Source organism: Myripristis murdjan, chromosome 14, assembly GCF_902150065.1.
Source record: "Myripristis murdjan chromosome 14, fMyrMur1.1, whole genome shotgun sequence".
In the NCBI taxonomy this organism is placed as follows: Eukaryota; Metazoa; Chordata; class Actinopteri; order Holocentriformes; family Holocentridae; genus Myripristis; species Myripristis murdjan.
In genome coordinates, this window is record NC_043993.1 from 29,681,453 (window position 1) to 29,708,299 (window position 26,847).

At 41.3% G+C, this 26,847-nt stretch overlaps 1 protein-coding gene across 4 annotated transcripts in view; it reads left to right on the forward strand.

The window, feature by feature from the left end:
- arhgap32b (Rho GTPase activating protein 32b) overlaps nucleotides 1–26,847 on the forward strand; it is a 127,610-nt gene that overhangs the window by 25,550 nt on the left and 75,213 nt on the right. For 2 of the 4 annotated variants that reach the window (XM_030068578.1, XM_030068580.1), the window contains exon 2: nucleotides 7,646–8,014. The exons of 1 other annotated variant lie outside the window; for it this stretch is intronic. In XM_030068578.1, the coding sequence (XP_029924438.1) occupies nucleotides 7,920–8,014 (95 nt within the window). In that variant the 5' untranslated portion in view covers nucleotides 7,646–7,919. The remainder of the gene's footprint in view (nucleotides 1–7,645; nucleotides 8,015–26,847) is intronic. One more of the 4 variants, XM_030068579.1, reaches the window with a different exon arrangement.

Below are 26,847 nucleotides of genomic sequence, written 5' to 3' on the forward strand. Positions count from 1 at the left end.
GGTGTGCCGGGGCTGTGCTCTACAAACCTACAAAATCCAAGATGATGAATTAAATAATTATTTTCAGCAGTGCCTTTTGCGCTGACAATGTCACAGCCAGCTCTCTTTGCATTCTCAAAGACCGCGCTCACAGATTGAGACTCTTGGGAGTGAGACAGGTTTTTTTTTTTTTTTTTCCCCTTCTGACTCGTTTTGGTGAAGTCTGATCGGGGTGTCGTGCTTTCGGCTGGGAAATTTAAGTTCGTAGTGGAGAGAAGCTCCTTGGTGAATTGCCCCCTCTTGATATTTCAACAGTACAAGCTTTACAAATTACTACTCTGTATACTCCATATACTGCTGACATTTGTGCTTGGCAGCCAGTCGCACACAGCGCCAGACAGTGTTACCGACTCTTTTCCAAGGGAAGTGGCTGCTGTTGTTGACGACTCAGAAAGCTGCTACAAGTTGCCAAATGCCAACATACGCTGATTTACATATCGGTATATATTTTCTGCAATCTTTGCACCAAGTGGAAGGACACTGCTGTTTAGGGGAAGTGCTGTGAGCATCAGACATCTTTGGGTGTGAAGATGTTGGAGGCAGGTATTCACCTCTTCAGCTGGGAAAAATTACACCTTCCCTCCAAAAAAAAAGAAAAGAAAAAAAACTTGGATTGAGGAAAGACTAGCTAGGATTGAAATAGAAGCAATATTCAAATGAGTAGGAAAATAAAATACCTGGTAATGTAATTGGATGACTTTTTCTGGAACCTTCATCTCAGGTTTTCAGTGGGCGGGTTTACTCTTACCAATGGGTTTACTCAAATTCTCCTCATTCATTATGCATTGAAATCAGTAACCACCTATTTCTCTTCACGTGCTCCCAGCTTCTGACTGCGTGGCCAGTTTAGCCGTTTCTGTGATCATTCTTGCCAGATGCAGTTAACCAGTTGCCTCACTGGATTGTAGGGCTGTAGTCAACCAAAGAAAAGTTACTATTTTTAGATTAATTAACTGGGCAGTAGCCTACCTGGTACCCTTGTCTGCCTAAATGAATTATAAATAAACATAAACAACTAGTATTTGCAGTATATTGAATTGTTTCTGACCTCGGTATTTTGCACTGAATGACACACTCGAGTCGGTCAGCTCTGACAGCGTTGCATCACGCGCATCTACACAATATCATAAATAGTGATAAATAGTGATAGTGATAAATAGTACTATGTCAAGCTTCCGTTGTCGCGGGTGTGGGCGCCTGCAGTTATAAAACGATTATTAGACTAAAACTTTGAAATATGCCAATTCTGATATGTTTATACTCAAAACTGACGGAGCAACCTAACGCAGATATGTTAGCTTAGTGTGTTTAGGTGATATGCCATGTTGGTCATTGAGCTGTGATACGCAAACTGTTGTTTGCAAAGTTTGCATTTGACTTTTTTTACATCTATTTTGGTAAAATGCTGCCACACTGACGACGTCTTTGACATGGTAGAGGACTAAATGTTCATTAAACGTTCTTAATTAAGCAAATATTCGGAAAACCAGGCCTAATTTTTTATTCAGTTCAGGACATACGGGCCTACCGATCTGTCTCTGCCAGTGGGTTGGGCTAATCCAAAACTGTGAAAACAAGGGGGGTGTTCTGAAGACAGACTGTTACCTGTGAAACCGTTTGTTCTGAAAACACCCCCATTAGCACTTAGTACTTTACTCCTGATAAAATTAACACGGCAAATAATCGACCAATCAAATTTTGGTCGACCAAGAACGTATCGACCAATAAATCGACCAGTCGACTAACAGACTACAGCCCTAAATGGACTGCAATATTACCCTATGCTTTACCATCTAAAATAATAACTAACTTTACCCAAACAAATAAGCAACTCTGGCTATGTAATGTAAGCTAAATAGCTAATTGTAAATATATTATCAGTTTACGCACATTCAGTAGATTTTGCAGTGGCGGTGGTGTACATCTCAGATTTGTCATCCTCTGGTTGTCCTGCCCTGTTTTCATCAGGTTTGTATGTTTGCACTGTTCCACCTCAACCAAGCCAGGTGAGGATCGTCATTTCCATGCTTCACATTTATTTTCTATATTAACAGCAATCTGGTAGCAAAGCAGCACATTTTCAGAGACAGCATGCCACTCATAACTCCTGAAACAATTCCTCAAGAAACGTTTAACTACCCGTTGTACAAATCGAGATTCTGCAGCTGCGTGGTCAGTTTCGCCTCACGTATTTTCAACAGACACAGATGTCGGTGGAGCATTTAGAAGAAATAAGTCACATTTTCTGAACAAGGTGCGGTGTTTGTTTCCAGCTTGAAAATTGGAAATGGACGCCAGTGACAGCTCAACCGTCGAGGCGTTCCCCTTAGTTAGATTCAGCCTGGCAGATGAATATACCTAGACTTCGGAAGCATTTAAGATACCTTTCCAAAACACTGTCTATCAAAAAAAGGGCCTCTCTGGTCTTCCAAGTCTCGTCTTGAGTTTGTGGATCTTCTTTCACACTCAGCTGTCTCAGCCGTCACACTTTGGGGAAAGTAAAGGCTATTCAGACCCATTTTCCCAGGGTTTTGAAGGAATGCATAATCTTTATGGCAGATCATCTCTGAGGTGGATACTGTTAGAAGTTTGGTAACTTTCATCGTAATCTACCTTTTTGTTTAGTGTGTTTTATGCCAGTTTCTGTACAGTTTGTGCTAACACAGGATTCGTTCGCATTAAATCCTGTGCCATCTAAAAGTGGTATTGTTTGCTCCATAGTACACCATGATGGTAACTGTTACAGAACATGGCATCACACAACATACATTTCAAAAGCTGGGTTTATTCCTTTTTGCTTGTGGACCAAATGTATTTCTAACTCACTTTTATTCACACTGTACAGTCGGCCAAAGTTTCCTGACTCAAAGATCCCGGTAACCAGCTGTCTTTAATTTTGATCAGAGCAATTTAGTTCTCACTAATACTGCGGTCCTCATGGGAATGAATTATGTTTCTTGTGTATATAGGGACTATTCAGTCTGGGTTTTTAATCTCGCTGGAGCTGAGGCACTGTCCTCTCCCAAGGTCGGCCATTTTATGGGTTTTCTGCTGCATCAGGTATTTGTGGAAAGCTCAGCCTGCTTTGCCCTGCCTGCCTGCCTGCCTGCCTGCATGCTTGGCATACACAAACTCACTTCCTCTTTTAACCGTTGCGCACACTTTTGTTTTTCTTATACACACACGAGCACAAAACACACATGAGCTGGCACACCTACACCTACAAAAGCAAGCACCCACACGCACACACATTTACGAGGAACTGACTGAACACAGGTGCTCGTTGTGTGACACGGAGTCATGGATGATTCAGGCAAGGCTGTGACTGTTACCGCATCACCGCAGCACCGCGGTCATGGCATGAGCACCATGGGGTTGAGCTCATCAGTGACACTGCAGATTTTTTTTTATGGGCCAATTTGAGCTATGTAAAATTTAGCAAAAATTTAGAGTCGCATATACTTACAAAACTTGGTAATGGTGTCTTTCAAAAGTCCAGGCAGCCGAGATGTCTTGCCATTTCTATGTCATTGCATTTTTTTTTTTTAATTTAAAATATGTATCAACTTTTGATACGTCTATGTGATTGCATCTGATTGCTACATTAAGGCAAAATTGAACTTTGATAGAGTGTTTAGTTGCATTCACCATATTTTTAACAGAATTATGGACCTAGCCACTTGATGTTTTTTGTTCCAATCATTGGTTAGCTAACTTACTTTTCACCGCATCAGAAAACACAACAACCAATTGATTTTTTGCAAGTGCTCCCACAACATTGTCAGATAAACTAGTCAGTGTAGTCATCAGGGAGAAAAACAGCCATTTGACCAACTGTTTGCTTTCACATTTCACAAAACAAGGTGGATAGTTACCTGGGTGTTGCGAGTCCACGTCGTGGTGGAATATCCTCATTAGCTGCTCTGTGCTCCCCTGGGTCTCTAATCCAAAATCACATGTTTGTGTCTTTCTAGTCACTTCTATAGCGTGGCAAAAAAACTCGCACAATAAGGTGACATCCCAGAACGCTACCAAAGTTAAATTTTGCTTTAAAAATAAATGTGGTTGAAGAGTTTAATCAAAGTAGCAAATACATGGCCAACAGGTTTACCACTGAGTCAACTTTGGACTTGGTGGGACAATACATCCTGCTGCTGAATTGCAAACATTTTTTATTTTACATTGATTTGCCCAAGACGGCTGCAACTTTGTTCATTCATTTTGTGTGTCCATATGTCATGATACCATTGATTGGATTTTTCTGAAACTTGGGAAATGAGTATTTGCCGTATTACACTGATTCACCCAAGGGAGTGGCACTACAGTCTCAGGTCAAAACAAGGTGACTTGTTTTTTTTTAGTAAATGGCCCAGAGGGGAACTGCGTCATGCATGTTGCCTTGTTTTTAGAACAATGAACCACAAATCGCTACAAATGGAAAAAGAAAACTCAAACTGAATCTCAGCAATTTAGAGAGAACTACAGTCTGTCAATGGACTTCTTGTATTTAAACCATCTGTTAGTTATTATACCTAATATATCTATTACACTCTTCAGTTTTAAATATGGATACAGTATTCTATATTATGTGTGATGCATTTGTGATTGAAATGTGAAAACACTGGCCACTCTCCCTTTGATTTAGAACCAGATGCTTTTCCTGTGGCCTGTGAGGATCCTCTCCTCCCACGCTTTCTCCTCCTGACACCTCCCACCCCTCCCACCCTTCCACATCTCTTCTCTTGGAATCGGCCTCCTGGGATTACAGTGCATAGCCGTTGACTGTCACAGAAAACAGGCTGTATGGGCTTTTCTTTCCTTCCCTGTTTTTATTGGGTCATTCCCGTTGTGTTCCTGTCATCTATTTTCGTCTGTTGACAACGCCACATTTGGATTTCATTGGGAGGTTGTCATGCGGTGCGTCGTGTTACAGCAATAATACCCGAGAGGGCGTTCTTTACTGTGATTATGGTTAGAGTGATGATGCGGTAGGTAGGAGGCACAGCTTAGTGCTGTTGACAGCCCTGAAGTTGCCATAATCACAGTGAAGAATGTACTCAAGGGTGCTGAGTTTGATAGAACGGATATTAACGTGTACCGTTTTCCTCAAAGAAGTGCACAAACAAATAAAAACAAGAGCTAGAATTAACAAGAAAGGGTGCTAACTAGTTCTGTGGCTGAAAATACCCATAATTGTTATATACCACTGCATGGGAGGGTTACAGTTGAGAGTGCACGCTCAGCTGGAAGCCTGTCCTTTTACATTTAATATACACTGCAAACACACATTTCTGAAATTGAGCACTTAATTCTGAGCTACTTTACGTGTCAGACCAAAGGGAGGCAGATATCACACTTTGCCTTGTCGTACTCTCAGCACGTTCTTGGCAGGAGGGTTTTCTGCACTAAATGAAGGGTTACATGGCGATCGCATGGTTGATGGCATCATATTCTGCCACCCCACATAATAATGCCACTGGTGACTGAGATTGGCACCAGACAGCCTATGACCTGTTAGTGATGTTTGTTTTGGTGACAGCGAAATGGTTAACTTTTGCAAGCTACCTTTAACACACTTGGCAATTAACTAATTCATTTTGACGGCGTTGGTAAAGTCAGGGACTGTAACGTTCACTAACATATAATTAATTTGCTGACTAATAGCTATTCTGGGACCATGAAACCTTTAAGTTGCCAGGGCATTGTAAGGTTTAATTAATTTAGTGGTGTAGTGGCATTTTCTTTACATGAGAATCTCATGTTTATTATTATTGTCCTGAAGTGATCTTTGTTAGGCCTATGCCACTGAAATGAAGACCATGCTAGCAAAGAACTGAATACCAAAGCCAGGAAATGGAATGATCATTTTATATCGATGGTGTTTGACTGTAGCATCAAGGTTTATGTGAAAATATTTGAATGGATTCTGCAGCTGACAAGATTACCAGTTGGTTCACTCCGTGTCCCTAACCACTAATTTGATTGTTAGTAAAATCTGAGAGCTATGTGTTTCCCAGCTCTGCATAATCTCTGGTCTTTGATCTCTTTGCAATCTAGATAATATGTTTCCTACAAAGCATTAGCCATCAGATTACTCTCAACCTACTGATGTAAATTGTTAATTTTGCATGATGTTTTCCCTATCTATGAACTTTTTGTCAATTTTGGAGGGTAAAGTGGTTAGCACCACTATTAGCTCGGTTGATGTTTTATTAATTTCTTTTGCCTTAATAATTGTGTTTCTTGCCTTGCTTCTGTTGGTTTTGCTCTTGATTTTTTTTGCATGTCTCTTTGTGAAGCACTAAGTAAGCGATAATGCACCACAAGGTGCCCCAATTTAAGGATTTAATGGACGAGGTTGGAGTGAAGACTGCCTCTTGGACTTGGTCGAGGCGAATGCCACTCTGCCTCTCGCTGTGGTGTTTTCCTCCACCAAGTCCATTAACTCCCCATATCGTGACACCTCAGAGTGCATTATCACACTTAAACCATGGCCGCATGCCAACAATGACAAAAATTAGGGAGAGTTAATTAATTTAGGCAGCATTATGCTGTGAAAATACAAATTTTCTGCCTGTATTATTCTGTAAGGGTCAGACTAATATCAGGGGCAGGTATTTGATGCTACCAACTCATTCAGCTCTTCAGCCTGAGCTGTGTCATTGTATACATTGTACATTTCTCAAAAAAGGGCTAAATATGGCATGTGTCTACACAGAAATGGCTTGGCTAGCTCAATATTACTTCCACCAGTGTTATTTTCCAGAAAATAAATGCAAAATAGTTTTGAAGCACAATAGAGCATTGCTTTTGTTTTGGTCACAGTTTAACGTAAACATGTACAGCGCAGCTGTTTGTCTGCTGTTCAGGTTCCAGTGAGCTCTACATCATGAGCGCTGATATTCACAGTGTATTTCTAGGCAGCACATGGACCATCATCACGCTGCTTTTGTCTTTCTGCTTTTGGTGCAGTGCATGGCAAAGCCTCTGTGAGCCATTTTTTTCCTCTTTAAAATAAATTTTATCACATGGACAGTGAGTTGGGGCTCAGTTTTGTCCATGCTTGTTTGTTTGGTTTGGGAGTATCCGTGCTGGCTAGCATCTTTGATATGGAGTCCAAGATCCCAGGAATCCAAAGACAAAACAGTGAAAAAGGGTGGGGCGTGTGGATGAAAGAGTGGATTAAACAGCTGACAGGGACTATGACTGTATGAAAAGGAGAAACACAAGCAAGTCTTAGCTTTTGTGAAGCTTGTGAAGTTTGCTATTTTTTTACTTGATGGCTAAACATTAAGTACTCAAAATCATCATCTATAAACGTTCTGTTCAAGTGAAAGATGAATGATGTACGGTTCAGTCGCCACAGCAGTGATGGATATCCTCGTGAGTGCTGTCACCACAGGCTCCCAGGACAGCTGATGTTTGGTGGTTGACAGTTGATTCACACTGGCTCCGTGTGCCAGAAAACCCATATGTTAACACCACAGTGAAATCCTGCTTCACAAAGTTACATAGCCATGACTTATGGGATCTGTGAGACACAAACATGCAATTAATGATTTTCTTCTCCCCCCTCCACCCCTTCCCGGTCTCTTTCCCATGTCAGTCTTCCCTCTCCCTGCACACACATCCTCCTCACAGCCACATCTCCTCTCGTTATTTCTCACATTCCTCTCTCCCTCTGCTTTTTCCCTCTGCCTCCCTGTCATCCTCCCTCTCTCTACTACATGTGATTTCTCTTATCTCATTTGTCTTTCTCCCTCTTGCTCTACCTCTTCACATCCTCCCCCCCTCCCTCCCTCCCTCCCTCCTTCCTCCCCTCCTCCCCTCCCTCCCTCTCTGCCTCTCTGGAAGGCTGCTCATTGCAGTGAGTCAGTATCATGGAGGCAGGCAGCGGGGCTGCCGCAGCGGTGGGGAGTGCAGCACTAGGACTGCTGGGAGCCACAGCCACGTCCAGCCATGACATCTTAGACAGGTAAGAGCACGGGAGCAGGCTGGCCCACAGCCTCGGGAACCGGCTGCCCCGTACGTTTTACATCAGAGTGAAGAGGGGAGGAAGAGTGTGTGTGGAGTGAGAGAGAGTGTGTGTGTGAGAGAGAGAGACCACACCTTAGCTTTTGGTTTGTTGAGTGTGCCGGTTTGTTTATAGTCAGCGTAGGGGCATGGTTTGTGTGTGTGTGTGTGTGTGTGTGTGTGTGTGTGCGCGCGTGCACATGCATAAAGCATATCTTCGGACACACTCACACACATGTGTATGTGTGTTTCTTTTGCTGTGTCATTAGTACAGTTGCTGTATGCTCAAGCAAATGCTGTGTTTAGGTTTTGACTGTCAGGAAAGTGCTAGCTGGTTTCTGTTTGTGGCTGTGCTAGTTTGTATGAGTGTGCACGTGTGTGTGTGTGTGTGTGTGTGTGTGTACTCGAGTTTGTGTGTGTGTGTGTGCTGATGGTGGTAGGGGGGTGTTACTTGGCTTCCTCTATGCCTCAAGGAGAAATGACACCAGGGTATGCGCAGGCAGGAGAGGAGGGGGAGGGATTGGTAGACGTGCCTGAGTGCTGTAGCTGAGCCGAGAGGGTGAGCTTGCACAATCACCACCTCCACACCCCCTAATTCCCCCTACACCCCCCCTCCCCCTCCCCCCCCTCAAGCCATGGCAACTCCGCAAGAGCCATCACCGAGCGTCAGCGCTGGAAACCCTCATTCAGGTTTCCCTTATAGACAGAGCGAGTCACTCCCAGCTTCAACAACCATTGCCTCCGCTGATGGGCCAAGTATATCAGCTTTCAGCGAGTTACGTCATCGCTACAGCTGGACACCCACACCCACATGCCTCTGTACTGTCAACACACACGCACCCTCTTGCACGTAAACACACACCAAAGCACATATGGGCTTGTGTCTGACATGCACACAGTCATGCGTTGCGCAGACACAGCACACTCCATCACGGGGGATGTTTCAGCACAAATACGTTCTCACGGCCTCTTGTTGTCTCTACACTGATGCAGTGTACGCACACACAGCCAACCCCCATTAATCTTAGTTGTTAGAGGCTTTTTTTTTTTTTTTTCCCCTGTGCAAGTAAAGCCCTACTGAGCCTTCTCCCAGCGCCGAGCAGATTCAATTGAGATCTCACTGATCTCCTGTATATTTCCATAGTGACATCCCACGCCGTTCAGGTACCGCTGATCTCTCACACACTTCCTCATGATCCTTTTTGACAGACACACAACCCAAAGATGAAAATTAAGCTTGTTGACTAATTTGGTGTTAATTTCCGTACCGTTTCCAGTTGCCACCTATTCAAATGCTGACTGGTGAGGATAAATTAGCACCTGTATGGTCTGAAATATAATGGGCGACTAAAATTTACATCCTTATGCGCAACTGTTCCCTTGTCATCCGGCCAGCGAGCCAATAGCTGCTCACATGCTTTGACTATGTGACACACCCCTTCTTTTCTCCTCTACCTTATTGCCAGGGCAGCCTGGTTTATTCCCACTGTTGGATTAGAGGTGTGTGTGTGGACTTGTGTGTATGTGTGTGTGCATCTGTCCGTGTTTTTGCACACGTGTGTTGGGAATTGGCCCATTTTTTGGCTGGATTACAGTTAAGGCTATTCAACCCCCTCCCCTCTCTCAGTCCTGAACTGGGTCTAAATCCTGCACCGAGGTTACCATGGCAGCAGCAGCTTAGCATACATTAGACAGTGGCCCAACATTACAACAGAGAGAGCAAGTGAGTGAGCGAAAAGAAGAGAAAATAAGAGTGAAAGAGGGAAAGAACAGTGGAGAGTGACAAAGAGGAGCGAGGGAAATGCGGGGGGGGCGAGAAGGGAAGGAGAAAGACGTGTTTGTGTTCTCCAGCTCCGTAAACGACGGCTTAAAATCTAATAGTTCTAGATGAAAATAGCCTATTTCCATTATGCTGTGTTTGTGTATGTGTGCGCCTTTTGTCTGCTGTCCGTTGCCGCAGATTATTTCTTGCATCAGAGGCAGCAGGGAGAAGATTTTGGGCCGTGCTAGTGCGTTATAACAGTTGTGCAGTGATTCCTGGTGGAGAAGGGTGGATCAGAGGATCAACGAGTGGGGCTGGGGAAGGCAGATTGGGGACACCCGACCCCCAGGAGGTGCCAGAGAGAAAGAGAATAAAAGAGTTGTAAAATTGTATACTGCTCTTGATCCCCTAATCCAGTCAGACAGATGAGTGCACAGCGGAGCCGAACTCTGCAGGAAGGCGGCCCACACCAGCTCCTGAACTTCGATCCATAACCAATATGTGGCGCAGCTGCGGCTTCGGTTTGAGCAGTACAGCGGTCAAGTCTTTATTGATTAGGGCGGGTTGCACCATCAGGGATGAACTTTAACTTGATTAAATCGAGGTTTAATGATAAATGCCGCCGCACTGAACTTGAAACTCCGCCTAAGACTCTGTGAAATTGAAAACCTCTTTTTAATCTCAGTTTAGCTTTAGAAACTTGGGTGAACTTTTCGGCTTCAGACCGTAGAGGCGGTTTGACTCTCCACATAGCAGCATCTGTCAGGTGTGTGGAAGGAAATGACAGTTCTTCAAAGACCGATGACGAAGAGACTCGACATGGTTTAGTTTTATGTCCTTGCTTTCATTTTCCTCCAACAGGTTTTGAGATGGAATTGTTTCTCCTCGCTCACTCCTGCTGATATGTTAACGGTTTCTCCCTGCTGAAGCCACCTGTTGTCTTTTTTCTCTTGCTGGTGGCATTGGCTGTTTTATTGTCCTCCAAAACTGAACTAAAATGGTCCATTACCTCGGCCAGAAGACTTCCCTCCAAAGAAAATTCGAGCTTCTCTGCTGACTCTAGGGATGGGTAGCGGTTCTTCGGGCAGATAAAAGCTGCGTTAACGGTGCTTCTTATCAGTGCCACGGGTTACATAAATGATTGAATTTCAGACTGTTAATCAGGCGAGTAACACGCATCATAGAGATAAAAGTATAAGAAGAGACATCTCCATTTGTAAATGCTGTACCTTCACATCAAGCACAGAAAAAACGATAATCAATCCATAGGGGAATCCTAGTTCTTCTTTCTTTCTTCCCGTTTTGATGTACTATCCTGGTCAGTTGGTTTTCATTTCATCATGTTCCTGAGCAGAGTAGCAATGAACACAGCAGTGAAACATTACTGTTAGATCTACAGAGACCTGTTGGTGTGTCTCGCCTGTCCCCAATCACATTGTTTCAAAGCACCAACAGACGCAATCAAAAGTTTGGCTTTACTTTGATCGACAGAGATAGCAGTAAATGCCACAAATGCAACTGAGCGATTCCATGAGAATTTATACGTCCGATCAAGGCTCGGGACCACAAATGTCAAACTGAAGGTGCACAGGCCAGATCAGGCCCGTAGCACAATTATATCCAGCCTGCGAGATTATTTTTGATTTTCTATTAATACTGATCTGGTTTCTTATTGCCCACAACGTGGATACGACACACCCCAACCTGCGCTGCAATATCCTGTGTTATCAACACCATGAAAAACCTGCACCAACATAAAAATAACAGTTTTATTTCTAGTTGGATTTGCGTGCCAGTGAGGTACATGTGTGAGTAAAAACATAAATGAGTGTAGATGTCTCTTAAGCAAATATCAGTTACCTGATTAGTTTTAATTCCATCTGATGGAACGGTTTGTCATTTGAAAGGATTCAGGGTCGGCTTACAGATGAATGCCAGAAAAACCATCCAGTGGACATCCTTTCATGTCATCTTCCGCTCTAATCAGTTTGGTTTTTGATATCCATGTTTTTTTTTTTTTTGTGCACAGTAAGAATTGAAAGTTTGTATTTGTGTTTTGATGTTGATCAAAAGAATGAGCACTTTGGGTCGACAACCCCCCCCACCCGTTGTATTCTATCAATCAGTAACGCAGTATATTACCGTGCCTCCTCTTGTGAGTCGTTATCAATACGACATTTGGGTTTTCAACTTAATTTGCACAGGTGCACATTTGAGTTAATATGAGGCGTATTTGTTTCCTGCCTTCATGTGTATTAACTGGAACTGTTGTATCGTGTCCATGTTAGCAGTTGCTGTGCAGATTAAAACACAACTGATTCTTGCTTATTGGAAATTTATTTTTGCCTTTTCGAGGGGACTTTTTCGATTACAGACACTGATGTATCATAACTGAGTATCTTACAGTATTGTCCAATGCATGTCACAGAATCGCCTGTTTTGTGATACCGTTGCTATTGTGTCTAAAATATTGCGATAGTATCGTATCGCTAGTTTCCCAGTGATCCCACCCCTGGTGTTAACAATGTTAGCAAGCTGGCATTTTATCATTTCATTAATATGCCTGTAGTTGCAAAGGAAGACCTGTGTAACATCAGTATTAAAGCTAAATTATATTAAGCTAAAATAAATCCCGAAATTAAAAAGTAACTTTGAGCAAATTGACATTTCCTGTTAAAGTTCAGCTTTGTTATGAATATAAGATGAAGGTATCATTGTAAGGTTCAGTGTGTCTATGATATTTTTGTCAATAATATTGACATCATGGCAGAAAAAAGGCATTGTTAAGTATCTGTATTGGAAACAGGAACAGGCTCATGATTATGCTTTGGAGTGGGGCAGCAACATACATTTGTCCAGAGGACCAAACGGTAACAAAACACACATTTGGGACTCATTTGTTTTTATGACTGTGTTTTCTCCAAAATGCCCAACTCCCATTGTCAGATTTTTTGTTTGTGTGGTTTATGTTTTAGGGGTTAAACAGTCAGTCTTGGTTTACATCATTTAAATGTAGGCGTAAAGTAGACTTTGATTATCACTTCTCAGATTAAATTGAATTATGTCGGTGCAACCCTGCCTGAAGGGCAGAAATTTAATTTGCAGACTCATTACAGCGTTTAGATTGAACCTGCTTAATGACAGGCTGAAATCCAGACTTACACAAAGGTCTCTAACAAAGTGATGCGCAGCTGTTCAGATGCTCAAAGTCATCACAGGTTTGTCCTTTTTGTCATCTACAATCATGACTTAAGTGTTCACTGAATCTGAAGCACATGCTTCAAGCCAGAAGTGCTGTTTTGTCTCTCCGGGATTCACACGCATGAATGAGTATCCATACAGCAGAGAAAACCAACATGCTACATACAAATGATCTTACCAAAAGTGAGCATGTACAGCGTGGCCAAATTATTATGGCTGTACACCCAGGGGGACTCCATGCTTGACTTGTCAGGGTTAATAGTCATCATCAGCAAGATGAACAAATGGGTATCTATTGGACAAGTGTGAACTAAGCCTTGCATAGGTTGTGCAACGGTTAGCAGCACTATTATGCACTTATTCAGGAGAGTCTCTTGGTCGACAGGATCAGAAGCAGCACTGAGGTCTAACAAAACAGAAACTGCAGTGTGAATTTGATCCAGGATAACGTCATTTGGTGTCTTGTTTCAGCATGCAGGAGAAGTCACAACAACCTTTAGTATATTTTGTAAGAAAAGCAGCTGGTAATGGCTGTTTGGTTCACAGAGTTTTATGGGGGAATTTAGCACTGATGTATATATATTTTTTTTAATTTTCACTCCAGGGCTTGAAGTAAATACTTCATGATAATCCCAAGATACTGCACTGAGATGATAAATTAAATGTAGGATCATGCCTATCCAAAGGAACACTTTCTCTTACATGAAAAGCAAAAAAATGGTAGCAGTTAGCTCTAGTCATGAGCTCTTTCTAGGTTTAGTCCACTTGCTGCAGGCATCATGCCTGCCAGTGACATGCATTATTCCAATTCTTCACTTCCACTTTTATGCCTGCAGCTAAACGGATTAAGAATGCTATTTTAATATTCACTTGACAAATATAATTACTCATCATTGCTCTGGTTGGCCATAGATGTATATCTGGTCAATGTCCTGATGCATTCATTCCAGCACTAGCATGACTGTGTCCTACATGTTACTGCAGCATTATTGACACAGCAGGTAGCAGTCACTCAGATATCAGTCAGCTGAGATACAGCACAGCAGCTGGAAACAACTGGACTGTGATTACAGTCAGGTCCACATGAAAATCTAAACTTAACATGGGGAAATCAGCAAGTTGTTGAAGTACAATAAGCAAGACACAAACCCATTATGAGTTCCTCATATAATGCAAGCATCTAATTTAGTTTCTGAATTTCCTAATATGGTTTCTTATTTATTAATTCAAGCCAGTGAGATGAAATGTGCCATTGAGACTTCAGAGATGGAGATGCTGAAACAGAGCTCATCGTGAAGAGCACGCCGGCCGTAATATTTTCTTGCAGCCCCTCCATCAGTATTCCCCAGCAGTTTCATCTTCAGTATGGCAGCCTGTGCAAGGGAGAATAATTTGGGTTGTGAGTGCACAGACCTGGCATGTGTCGCTTGTCGCTTGTCGGATGATGCCGCTATTAAATGGACAGTTACTGATACAGCTGTCCGTAACGTTCATGCCTGATTTCACCTTAGGGAGAGGTATCTATTGTATTTGGTGACCATGGAAATGTTTAGTAATTTCTGTAAATTTCAGTTTCTGTCAAATTTCATTTCACTTTAGCACGACTACATGAGCCTTAGTGCTGATGTGACACGTGGCTCAACTTCCCCATTCAGATTGCTTGGCCAGAACCACTCTTTTGTTGGATGGTAGTTAATAGTTAATGTTTTAACCAGTTTAAATATCTTGATAGCGGGGCTTCATCAAAATTAGCTTAAACAGACATTTGCCTGGTTGTTTTGGTTTCTGCGATGCCTTATGCAGGACGCAGAAACGGTCTCAGTGGGGTAGAAGGAGCTAAACTGCTGGCCGGCTGGAGAGTTATCCAGTCAATGGATGAAATCCAGAACATGCATAAGGTTGAAATCCCGTGCAATGCCTACTAATAACCCCCACCACCACCACGCACATTCACAAACACACACACACACACACACACACACACACTCCCTTTCTCTCTCTCTGTCTCTCCGGTGCTAATTTCTTGCTTTCCAAGGCTTTTTCAAGTTCATTGGAAATGAACTGAGTGCGTCGTCCACAATACAGAACATTTGCTTTTGATTATTTATTCAACACAGGCCACATTAATCTCTATAACTCATTACATGCATCCCAACAAGCGCGGAGATGAGTCATGTTTTATTTACCCTTGAGTCTTTTAACCTGTTACCTCTCTTCTTTTAAGACTCAAGTGTTTCTCCCCACTGAAACCGGGGTTTATGCTATGGGTGAAAATAAATGTTGACATACTGTAGTTAGAATATTTGTGAGAGGTTTTTGACTGTTTGTTTTAACCTCTTCTGTTCAAACAATAGTAAAGGTAAGTGACCTATTTTTGTTTTGAACAGACACTTCTGATAGTGAAAGTCAGTCGTCTCTTGCTCTATTTCCTGGGTTAGGGTTAAGGTTTGGAGGACAGCCTTTCCCTGCTCTTGGTTGAATGTCCATACAGCTGCAACAGGTTATGTGCATTAACCCTGAAAGCAAGCTTGGATACCCCCCTCAAAATTATACTGTCACAGCTCCAGGTTGTTAGCTGTATAAAAGTTAGTTTGACCTGTTGCAGGAAAAAAAAAAAAAAAAAATCCACCACAAAATTTTAATTTCACAGATCTCTCTTGTAATATTGGATAACTAAGCTAGATTTGCCACTACCGATGTACTAGTATCTCTCAGAGCAAGGAAAAATCAACCAAGGCTTAGTTATGTCATCAAGCAGCACTTTTTGGAGCTGCTCCATTAATGATCAAAAGTGGATTTGGTTGTTTTTCTGGGGATATGAATATGAATAATGTTTCTCAGAAATGTTATCATAACGACAAAACAAAGCTTTTATCTTTGTAAAAGCCCAAACAAATTCTGTGCGGCCACAAAGTCAGTCTCATGAAATGTCATTTGAATGCAGCAGCCTGTCTTGGTAGTTCATCTTCACAATTATTGATTTGACTATCCAAAATCAGCACTGGTTTAAGGATTCATACATTAATCTTATAGCCCATGATTATTATTAGTTATTAGTATTTTCTGAACATGATCAACTTTTCCTCAAAGCTAAAAATGAGAAAACAATATTTGTGTTCTCTGCCATAGCCTGAAGCTGCTCTCCCGACAATGAGTAGAGGACATATATATGTTTTTTGATTGTTTTTAATTTTTTTGAATCACGCAATGTTTGTCTAGCCTTAAATGGTAAAATTTAGCTTGAATTATTTTACAGCTTCCGGTTCCAAATGAGTAAAAGGGTGCATGTTTTTTTTCATACTTCTGGCTATAGGAGACAGTTGTGATTGCTGTTGCTTGACTACTAAAGACTGAACTGTACTAAATGATTTCAAAATTTAATTCCCCTGGCAGCTAATTCATAGATAGAATTATAATTAATAATCCAATCCCCACAGACAATCTGTTGGCTACAAAGAACGATTTCATCCATACCAATATGCCAATATATCCAGTCAGAGCTTACTATGAAGCACTACACTACGCTCAGGCCTTAGACACCACTCACTGGATATCTCTTTCATCACACCAGTGCCATGATATTCTCTAGTGGGTATCATTGGCAGTTCTAAAAGTGGCATGTTTCCATGTGTGTTAATCCAGTACAGAAAATGTGCTATGCACTTGAAAGAAACCCTTTTACAAGCATTGATCAGAACCACCCAGTGGCAGCGCTTTTTGTGTTCCTCTGTTTGTTTTTATTTATTTATTGCCTGATTTAAAAAAAAATACTAAATTGCTTTATGCTGTTTATTATTCCTAAATTGATGAACTGTCATTTACAATTACTAGCCACTCAGGTAATGTGGAGCTGCAACTTGTGCTCACACTTGGGCGCACACACTATGAATACCAAAAACAACCTGAGTGTGAATTGATGCAGATAAATAGCCAGCCTACACCAAAGTCATATGGCTACTTTTGTACAATTAGGAAACTACAACATTGGTCAGGCAAAGGAGCAAAATCTTACACTATTTCAACAATAGCTTCTCGTGAATATTCCTCAGGTTTATTCAGAGTACTGGCCATTCAGTCGTAGACAGACGCATTTGTAATACAACAGAGTAGCTGGAGAGAATTTTGCTTCATCTCTGTTCTTGGGTCTGTTGTGATGAATCAGCCCACAGTCTGTACAAGTTGACAGATGCGCCTTTGTCGAAATATGTCAAGTCCAGTATCAACATCATATGCTCTGCTCTCCTTTGAGCGGTTGAAGGCAAGTTTGTTGAATGGGAGAATGTCATTGAACAACAAACCCACTTTCTCCCCACTGAACTTCAGTCCTGCCTCCAAGTCCAAGCCCCTCCCACCCATATGCACATGACCCATATGTTCACAACCATGACAGAGATACAAGCAAGCTGACCAGTGTTCTGAAATACAAAGTAAACTGAAGCATAACAATGGTGGTCTTACCTGCTCAGCAGAAATTCTGCGAGCTCGGTGTCACTTTTGAACACATTTAAGTCTCATGGCTCTCGCAGTTGATGAGAAAACACTTGTTGGGTTTAAGTTTTACTGTTTTCCTTGCTTAACATAATCCCTTTTTTGTAGCTGTTTCCATTTTCGGTCTTCTTTTGTTTTGTCTGTTTTGGCTTTGTAACCACTTTTGGCAATGAAAGAATAGGAAATTTTTCGCTGTATGTTTGGCTTTATTCCACCATATGGCAGTACGTTAACTGCCTTGCATGTGCACCATAGTGTGCACATGACATAATTAACATTGAGCTAGAGACACCCACCCACAGCCGTGATTGGTTGTTGGACTTGGGACGAATTGATTTTTGCAAATCAGAGTACTGCCCCCAGGGCTGCCAGAGAAACTGGATTCTTTTCACAGTACATTTACTTTATGGATACCTGTTGGTTTATAATGGGAATTTTACCATAAGATGAAATTGCACTAAAAGAAAGTTGCCTAGAGCAGGTTCACATAAGTGATTGGATTACAAGCCGTACTATAAACGCTGCTTTGTGCCATTTCCTTGCAAAGGGTTAGAGGTGTTAGTACTGACACCACCCCACTGTTTTCTGGTACAGAGGATGGGTTTTCTGACACTGGTATTTCCCTGTTGTAGTCCTACCATCATTAAATCTGATGCTCTGTGTGAAGGAAACGTGTTGAAATGTCAGTATATAAAACCTCCATCATTTCTGTGACAGGTTGTACACCTGCTGAGTCAGGCCCTCAGTGGCCTCAAGCCAGTATTGGAGACATGAGAGCATTGTCTGAGCTAGAAAAGGATGAAGGCAGAAGATCCATGGCTTTCACTTGCAGAGCAAAATAAAGTTCCTGTTGCTTTTATTTGCAAAAATGGGAAAAAAAGAGCAAGGAAAGAGGAGGAGATTTTTTTGCACAGTGCCATCCTTTGCTGCTCTCTTTCAGTGAAGATCAGTGATAGAATTCAAAAAATTGATGCAATGCATATGGAGAGTTCTCTGTTGCATCTCACAAGGTGGGAGGAAGAAGCTGAACTTTGGACTTAGCAGGCTGGGAACATAATCCTGGAAGCCGAAGGAAGTCTGCCTTCCTTCAGTCAGAATCTGAAGGATTGAGGGGGGGGGCTTTGGTGCAACAAGAGTGGCTGCAGCAGGTGCTGGAAGTGGCGTACTCTTCTCCTTGCATACCTCTTCTCCAAAGAATGCTGTGAATGCTGGGAGTGCACCACACTGTTGAGCTGAGAAGGTAGACTTGGTGTATGAAATGTACTGTTCAAGCTTGGGCTTCTTCTCCAGCGTCTGAAAGTACTTAGCTGCTTTGGTAGTGCTGAAAACCTCCCTAGTCATTAAGGGGGTACTTAAACAATGCCATTAAGTTAATCTGTAGTGAGGGACATCATGCCAAGCCAATGGGAAATGTTAAGTTGCGGCTCTACCCAGAAATTCTGGAGACCTCCTTGACCCCATGTCAAGGAGTACTCTTTAACTTATCATAATATAGGATGGGCACATAGCGAGAATTCCAAATTGCTGAAGACCACCACCGCTTCATTCTGTGAAATAAACAACTGAGAACCAATTAGAGAAGAGCACATAGTCTCAAATGTAAATGTAAACTTACACAGGGTAAGCTTGTATGCATTTCTTGGTTTAGCCATTAAACCCAGGTTAGCTAGAAATAAACTATAGATGAGATAAAATGGCACAATTGTTCCTGCAACATTTTTTTTTTTCAAAACGATATTTGACAAAGCAGGGGTATCAAAACTGAAAAAGTGAAGGAAAAAGATAGCATGACATCATAACATCATCTCAAGGTATTTGCTCATCCTTCCTCACCAAATTTTTTTTTTGAGTGCCTCAGTTTATTCAACATAGCCATTAGGGTGTAACGGCGTACTGTCTCTTTGCATGAAATTATGAACATAAACAAATCCAAAATGTGTACATAGAATACTGTGTTGTACATCTTCGGTAGGTGAAATAAAATACAGCTAAAACACGTTCTGAAATATGTTCATGATTACTGAAATAGGAAGAACAACTTACCCCCACTGGTTTCAGTTTTTGAGAAAAGCTTTTCTCTTGGATAAACACCTTACAATTTTAGCATCTTCTCTCTCTTATGAACTGGTCGACCTGAGGTTGCATAAGAAAACCATCGTCTGAAAAACTGAAAAAACAGTTGCAACTTATTTTTCCCTCTTTCAGTAATCAGAAATATACTCCTTAATGCACTTTTACTTGTTTGTTTCACAGATTATTGAATGTGTAAATAAATATCCACAAATTTTCCAATCCACTGTTAAGCCGGATGTCCAAAGAAGGTTTTGGAAATGTAGGAAATGAGAATCTACAGTAGAAGAGTTAAGTTGAGGGAAAGTGGGTACAGCAGTATTGTAAATTACAGCACTTCACAAATTCCCTCCTGGAATGTGTTCAACATCACATGACATGTTGTATCTGTGTAAGAATTTCAAAGGGTGGAATGCTCCTTTAACATCATCTCACATTTGTAACTTCAGTTAAATTTGCTTTGTTACTTGGTTTCATGACAGAATACATGGAAATAGTTTCATTTACACCCCATGGCACGTTGAGAACTGGCATCCTCCGGAGCCCCACTTGTGGTATTTCAGTCTTGCTGCTACAGTGAACTATCCAGCAGCAACAGAGACAGAGAACTAAATCAGCACAATTCAAAATACACTGCGCATGATGATTACCAAAATAAACAGTTTTGACAGTGCAAAGTTAACCACAGTGCATGTACTCAAATTAGCAAACAGTGTAAAAAGCTGTGCTTAGTCATTAGCTGATTAATATTGCTTACTGTACATTCAGTTTGACTGCAAGTGTCTAATAAGTCAGAAAATAGACTTGAGAGGGTGAAGAGGATAGGAACAGGAGTTGGTGTCAGTGAGAGTTACTGACAGTAGCTGTTAATGTGTTGCTGGTGGTGAAGTTGACACATTCCTTGTTATTTATATACTCTGCTTCAGTACCAAGGAAGTGGTTCTTGAAGTTATATTATTTGATCTTTGTGTTGATTACATGCAATGGATGTACATCCCTTGACCAACGTTTTGCTTGGTACTGAAACTGTGAGACTTCTCCTGAGGGTTTCCAAGGAATTTGACAGAGTGTGACTGTTTTGTTAGTGTCTTAGTGTTTTTTTGTTTTTTTTTAATCACAATTCCAGCTATCCCATTTAAAAGTTGTGACTCCTCAAACATTTTATGTTGATTTTGTTATTCTAATGCAGTTCTTCTTTATTATGTCAACCTTTTTCCTTGCTCATTTTCTCCCTGACCCCTCGCTGAGTCATTTCTAATCAAGACTATGCTAATGACCTTTTGGGTCCCAAAGCTTTGAGGTTTCTGCAAGATTTATAAAGCATCTCATGACCTTTATTGGCCTCACTGTCTATAACAAGGTCCATAAGGAATCAAGCTGTGTGTGTGTGTGTGTGGTGTGTACTGCTGCGTTCAGGATGTAGCGAGGTAACCAGGGCAATAATAGTTCTCCATTATCTGTTAGTTTTTGTTTTCCTCATAATTTTGAACTTTGGTTTCACTTTCATTCAATTTTCACTCTTTATTATTCAAACTCTTTATTATATCAATTATTTATTTTTTTTAGTTTTAGTACTAGTTTATTAGCTTTGCTTCGTTTTAATCAGTACTGCAACTGTTGACTTGTTTGCAGTGTACTGATTGTTGCCTTTGATAGTTGTTCCAGGCCCATTTCATTTATCAATGCTTCTGTCACTTCGCCCATAATATACATATTGCAAAAAGGCAGAGTCCAGTCGTTCAAGTATCACTTTATTAGAGGATCTTTTGTTTTCTATTTGTCATCTAACTGTAGTCATATGTGGCCAACATAGACCCTATTAGAGCTGTGGCTAAAAAATTTAAAACATCATTATTACCTTGAAATGGCGATTGGCATCCACTGGCATGCTACAGATGAATTTTTTTTTTTTTTTAGAGCTGCTTTTACTAATTTTAGTTCACTTTCCAGAGAGGTTTTTAACCAGTAACCAAAGAGAACCAAAACATGTTTTTCAAAGTTAAAAAAAAAAAAAAAAAAAAAGGCGAGAAAAATTATTGTAGATATTCTTTAGAATACCTGATGAGGACTCCACGTCTCAGTATCACATCTGCTTGATTCAGTGTCTATTTTTATACCTAGGCACCAGGTTTGTGTTGGGATCTTCATATGTTTTGTCCTTTTTCTTGTACAGACATTCTTTAATCTCAAACTAATTTTTACAAGAACTGACTTATAACCATTGACACTATTTTGAATACATTTAAAAGGCAATGTTTTTTAAACATTTGTTGTTCTGACAAATTTGAAAGGCATCATCATACATTGTCATATAAAACAGTTGTCAACGAAAGTTTTGTTGAACTGTAACGGAAATGCTGAAATAAAATGGATCTCCATGTTTAGAAAACTAGGTTGAAAAGTTGAGATGACTATATTTTTACATCTGCAAGCCTTACTTTGAGAATCTCGGCCTATACAGGCCTGGGGAGGACAGTGGCGGGGGTTACAGAGAACTGCTCATTACCAAACCTTTCCTCCCTGATCCTTGCCTCAATCTCCGCAACCCTTGAGTCCAATTATCTCAATGCAGAGATGTTGTGTTTCAGTAGCTGCTAGACACTTTCATCCTGCAGCTGCTACTGACTGCCCAGCATTTCGTCTTTCGATTTTCTCTGTCTTCTACTCCAGTTTATTACAGATCCATGCAGACACTGCTGCTTATCCAAGATGATAGATGCACCATGTCCACATGCAGGCCTAGGAACTTTGAGAGTAGTGTTGGGTGTGTATGCATGCATAGTGTATGTATTGCTGTGGAAATATCAGTTTTCCGTTCCTGTTATCTCCTCTTTCTATTAGCTTTTCTATAAACAAGGGCAGTGTTGGACACCCCCCTTTTCTTTACACTAAATCTCATCAAGTAAACAGCTTTTCCTATGCAGATGATGCATGAGTTAATGTTTCATTTAACGGACATTTACTTGAGTACTTTTCAACTTCAGAGTAATAAGACTAACCTCTTCTTCCCTGGAAAACTTGCTTACTCCACTAAAGACTTTTCCATCAAAGTTTGGCAACAACACAGCAACCCCAATCTCCAATCTCTGTAAGACCCAAGGCAGTTAACTGTCTTTTAGGGCCACCACAGGTCCATGTTCATGCCTTGTTCATCTGTTGACTTCAGCCTTGCCAAATTTTTGATGTACCTCTTTTTCACACTTCACCTGCTGGCTCACAGTTGCTGACCATTGTCACTTCACCCAGTCTAGACTCTTCTAGACTCTTCCTCCATATGGCCTTATACTGAAGGACAGTAGGCAAAAACTTAAAATGCCCTTTCTGCCTCAGGCTGCAGATAAGATCAAATGAGAAGTTATTTACACAAACCTGATAGGGGTTCTTGACAAACTTTAAGAAAACTACAGAATAAACTAAGAAACCAGGAGATTTTTCTTATGTTTACGGTGTAGAAAAGTTTGGTATTTATGAGAAAAGGAAGAAAGTAGAGTCAATTATGTCCAGGTACCAAGAGGAAATTGATAGACTTATCCAAGAAAAGAGTCAGCTTAGAAGGCAGTGGATGAAGGCAGTGAGAAAGAGGATGTTGGTGTCCCACAGATAGCTCTGAGAAATCTTTGCAGTAGCGTTCAGGAGAGCAGAAAATCTTAGTAAAACATAAGAAGGAACACTAGGATAGCATTTTATAATGATCAATATAAATATTTATAAATATTTTTTATTTTGTCATCATGGAGAAGAGTGGCAACTTGAAAGCAGCAAGTCAGGTGCTAAAATGACACTTCAGGAAAGGTACATATAGGTATGGAGAGGGGTAGAGATTTAGCTATGCTCGCATATATCCCATGCACTCGGGCAATAGACTGTCAAATAGATGTTGTTCCATCAATGTTGAGTGAGTTGCAAAATGTCATAAGGCATGCAAGGGCATCATTAGCTCCAGGGCATAATGGTGTCACTTACCGAGTACATAAAAGTGCACCTAATGGACTGCGATATCTATGGAAGCTAATGACACTGGAATGGGACAAGACTCAGCAGGAGGGATTCAACATCCAAAAGAGAAAAAGCTCGACAGATCAGTATTGAGCTGTTCGCCTCTTTAATGTAGAGCGAACATTTTTGTTTATTGTGGTGGCGAAGAAGTTTTCAAATTATCCGGCAATAATAGATTAATTGACACAATGCCGCTAAGAGATGGAATATCAGGCTTCTTTGGGTGCTTAAAACACACTCATGATGCGGCACCAAATTTTGTCCACTAAGCAAGTAAAGAGAGATCCTCAAGATTTATTTCTGGACTCGCTAATGCATTTAGTTCTGTCCCACACAAACTCTTATGGGAGGCTTTTGATTTCTTTAGGGTTCCAAGTAAGAATCTAGTTAGAGCATAGGAGACTCGGATATGTTTCGCAATGAGAGTTTACTACAGCCTATGGCACGGTATGCAATTTCCTCCTCACCTTTCATTATGGCAATGGAACCAATCACTGGACAGGAGAGAGGACTGTGCATCCTACCCATCAGGGCATATATATAGATGCTATAACTGTATTTTTATAGATCTGACCACAGTGGACCACACTAGAACCTAATGATACTTAGGAAGATGTAGAATAAGTATGCTGTTCAATTAAAAATCGACTCCTTGATTATCTGTGTCACTGCTCATCGAAACACACACTAATGGAATATAACATGGTGTTAGATGTGGTTCCACTGTCTATCACAGTGTCTTCATGTTTGTTAAAGCCAGAAGTATGCATACTCAACAGTAGATTAGCATGCTAACATGGAGCATTTCAAGCCGCCTGCCTCGCTGATGCTGACCGGTAACCTCTGTGAAAATTGGCGGCGCAGAGATATTTGCTGTACAGTAAGGCTGCTGAACCTTCACAGAAAGACAGTGAAGTACAAGTTGCCATTTTATTGCACTGCTTCAGGGAAGATGCCTTGGGAAGTGTATAATACCCTAGAGATAGCAAAACCAGAAGCAGGAGAGCTGAAGGTGGACGACACTCTGTAGGCATCCAGAGACGACTGCACTCCAAAAAAGAAAAGAAAAGAAAAGAAAGAAAACACTGTGTTTGAGATATAGGCCCACCAGTTTTGGACCTATGTGATATAGGAACCAGTGCACATTGATCAATTTATGCCAGAGGTAAGACAGAAAAGCAAACATTGTGATTTTGACAACATTGAAAATTACATGATAAGGGTCAAAATATAGTAGTCAGTATAGTGGAAAAACACAGAAAGAGAGAGGCAAAGCTGGATTTGGCCAGGGCTATTGATTTTGTTGGGCAGCAGAAATAGCTAAAGAGCAAATCAGCATGATGGTGCCAGCAAAAACGGATAAAGAGGTGCATGCCCTATCGGAAATGTCAAAATCAGTGAAACATAACAAAGGTATATCAAACAAACCCATGTTCTTCCAAAAAAGAAAGAACAGATGTACCAAAGATGTGTAGCACATATGGCAAAGCATTCCCTCTCCAGACACACACACACACACACAATCTTGTTCTGCATATGGAATCAAGTGTAGGGTATTTGAAAAAGCAAGACATGTTCAATCAAAACAGTGCAAACTTTGGAGCCAGTCGACACACACTTTGCAGGTAGTATTCAAAATGCTAAGAGCAGCGGCCCAAGTGAAGTTACATAGGAGCCATGGACAGCCACTCTCTCCATCAAAGGAAAGCCCATAGAAGTCAAACTGATTAGTGACTGATCAAAACGCTCCCAGGCAAGGTGCATTTAAATCCCTCAGACTGTTGAAGGCATATGGAGGCACCAAAATTAGACCTGGAGACAATGTCAACTTCGAAAGCACAATTGAAAAAGGGGCTCAGGTAGTGATATGTTTTGATTTAACAAGAAAGCCATAGAACAGCATGTGTGGCACTGAACCTGATCAGGTGTGTGGATGAGCTACAACTAAACTCACCAGCTAAAAGATGAGTTGGTGAAGATGAGTTGGTGAAGCAGACCCTGGAGGTGTTCTAGGCGAGTTTGTCGGAGAGCATCACATCACATCTCATGTGGATCTCTATGTTGCATCTGTGGTATACGGGTGCAGGAAAATTCTGTTTGTAGTCAAGGAAAGACTGAAACAGACTAGGGTTAATAATCTCATGTAACTGAAGAGAGAAATCACAGACTGAGGTCATGTTTTGACCTCAAAAAGCTTAGTGCAGCCATTAAACGTCAGCAGTATACCAATCCACCAGCCAATGGTAGATATTTACGGTTCTGGATTGAAAAGATGGCTACTAGCAAATAAAGCTGGACAAAGCCTCATCACTGTACCTTCAACACACCATGGGGACGCTACAGATTCATGTGCCTTCCATGTGGTATAAAATCTGCCAGTTAAGTATTCCAAAAAAAAAACAAAAAAAAACACTGGGACATCTGGTGACACCGCCACCCATGCAGAAGGAGCCACTAAAACCTCATGACATACCTCAGTTTCCGTGGCACACATTTGGAGTGGATATTTTTTGGCTACATGGCAAATCCTTCCTTCTCACAGTGGATTACTTCTCCAAGTATCCCAATGTTCAGCAAATAAAAGACAAAAGTGCAACTGCAGTAATGGCCAAGTTTAAAGCAGTATTTGGAAGACATGGCATTCCAAATAGTGAGTGATCATGTGCCATTTGTAAGTGCTGACATATGATGGGTACCGTTTTCCCCAGAGTGCCTGCTGAATTGATACTGGGACAGCTCTTGAGAGACATTCTTCAAGTTGCAAGCTCACCCGCTGGTGAAACAGCAACAAAAACGAAGGAACTACTGCGACCAACTTGCAGAGCCGCTCTCCGGACTTCAAAAAGGCATGACAGTCAGTGTGGAAACACCTCATGGTTGGACGCCAGCCAGAAGTCTTTCGGTGATATTGTTGAATTGTGATAAAAGCTGTTATAGGGGATTTAAGCATTATTAAATGTCAAGCGCATTGTCAATAGTCTGTACTATTATGTTGAGTTCTGCGGGGGTCAGAGTTACAGTAAGTACAGATAGTTTAGAGACTAAAAGCGTTATGCAAGGGCCCAGTTTTCTTTCAAAAGGAAAGGGAGATCTAGTATCTGCAATCGCACATATACATGCCTCACCACAGAGGAGCATGAGAACCTAATGATACTTAAAATTATGCAGAAACTGATGTGTAGTAGTTCAATAAAATTTTTAGATTTGAACTAGCTCCGCGGGTGTCGCTGTCACTGCTCATCCGAACAGACACTAATAGGAAGATCACGTTCTACAGC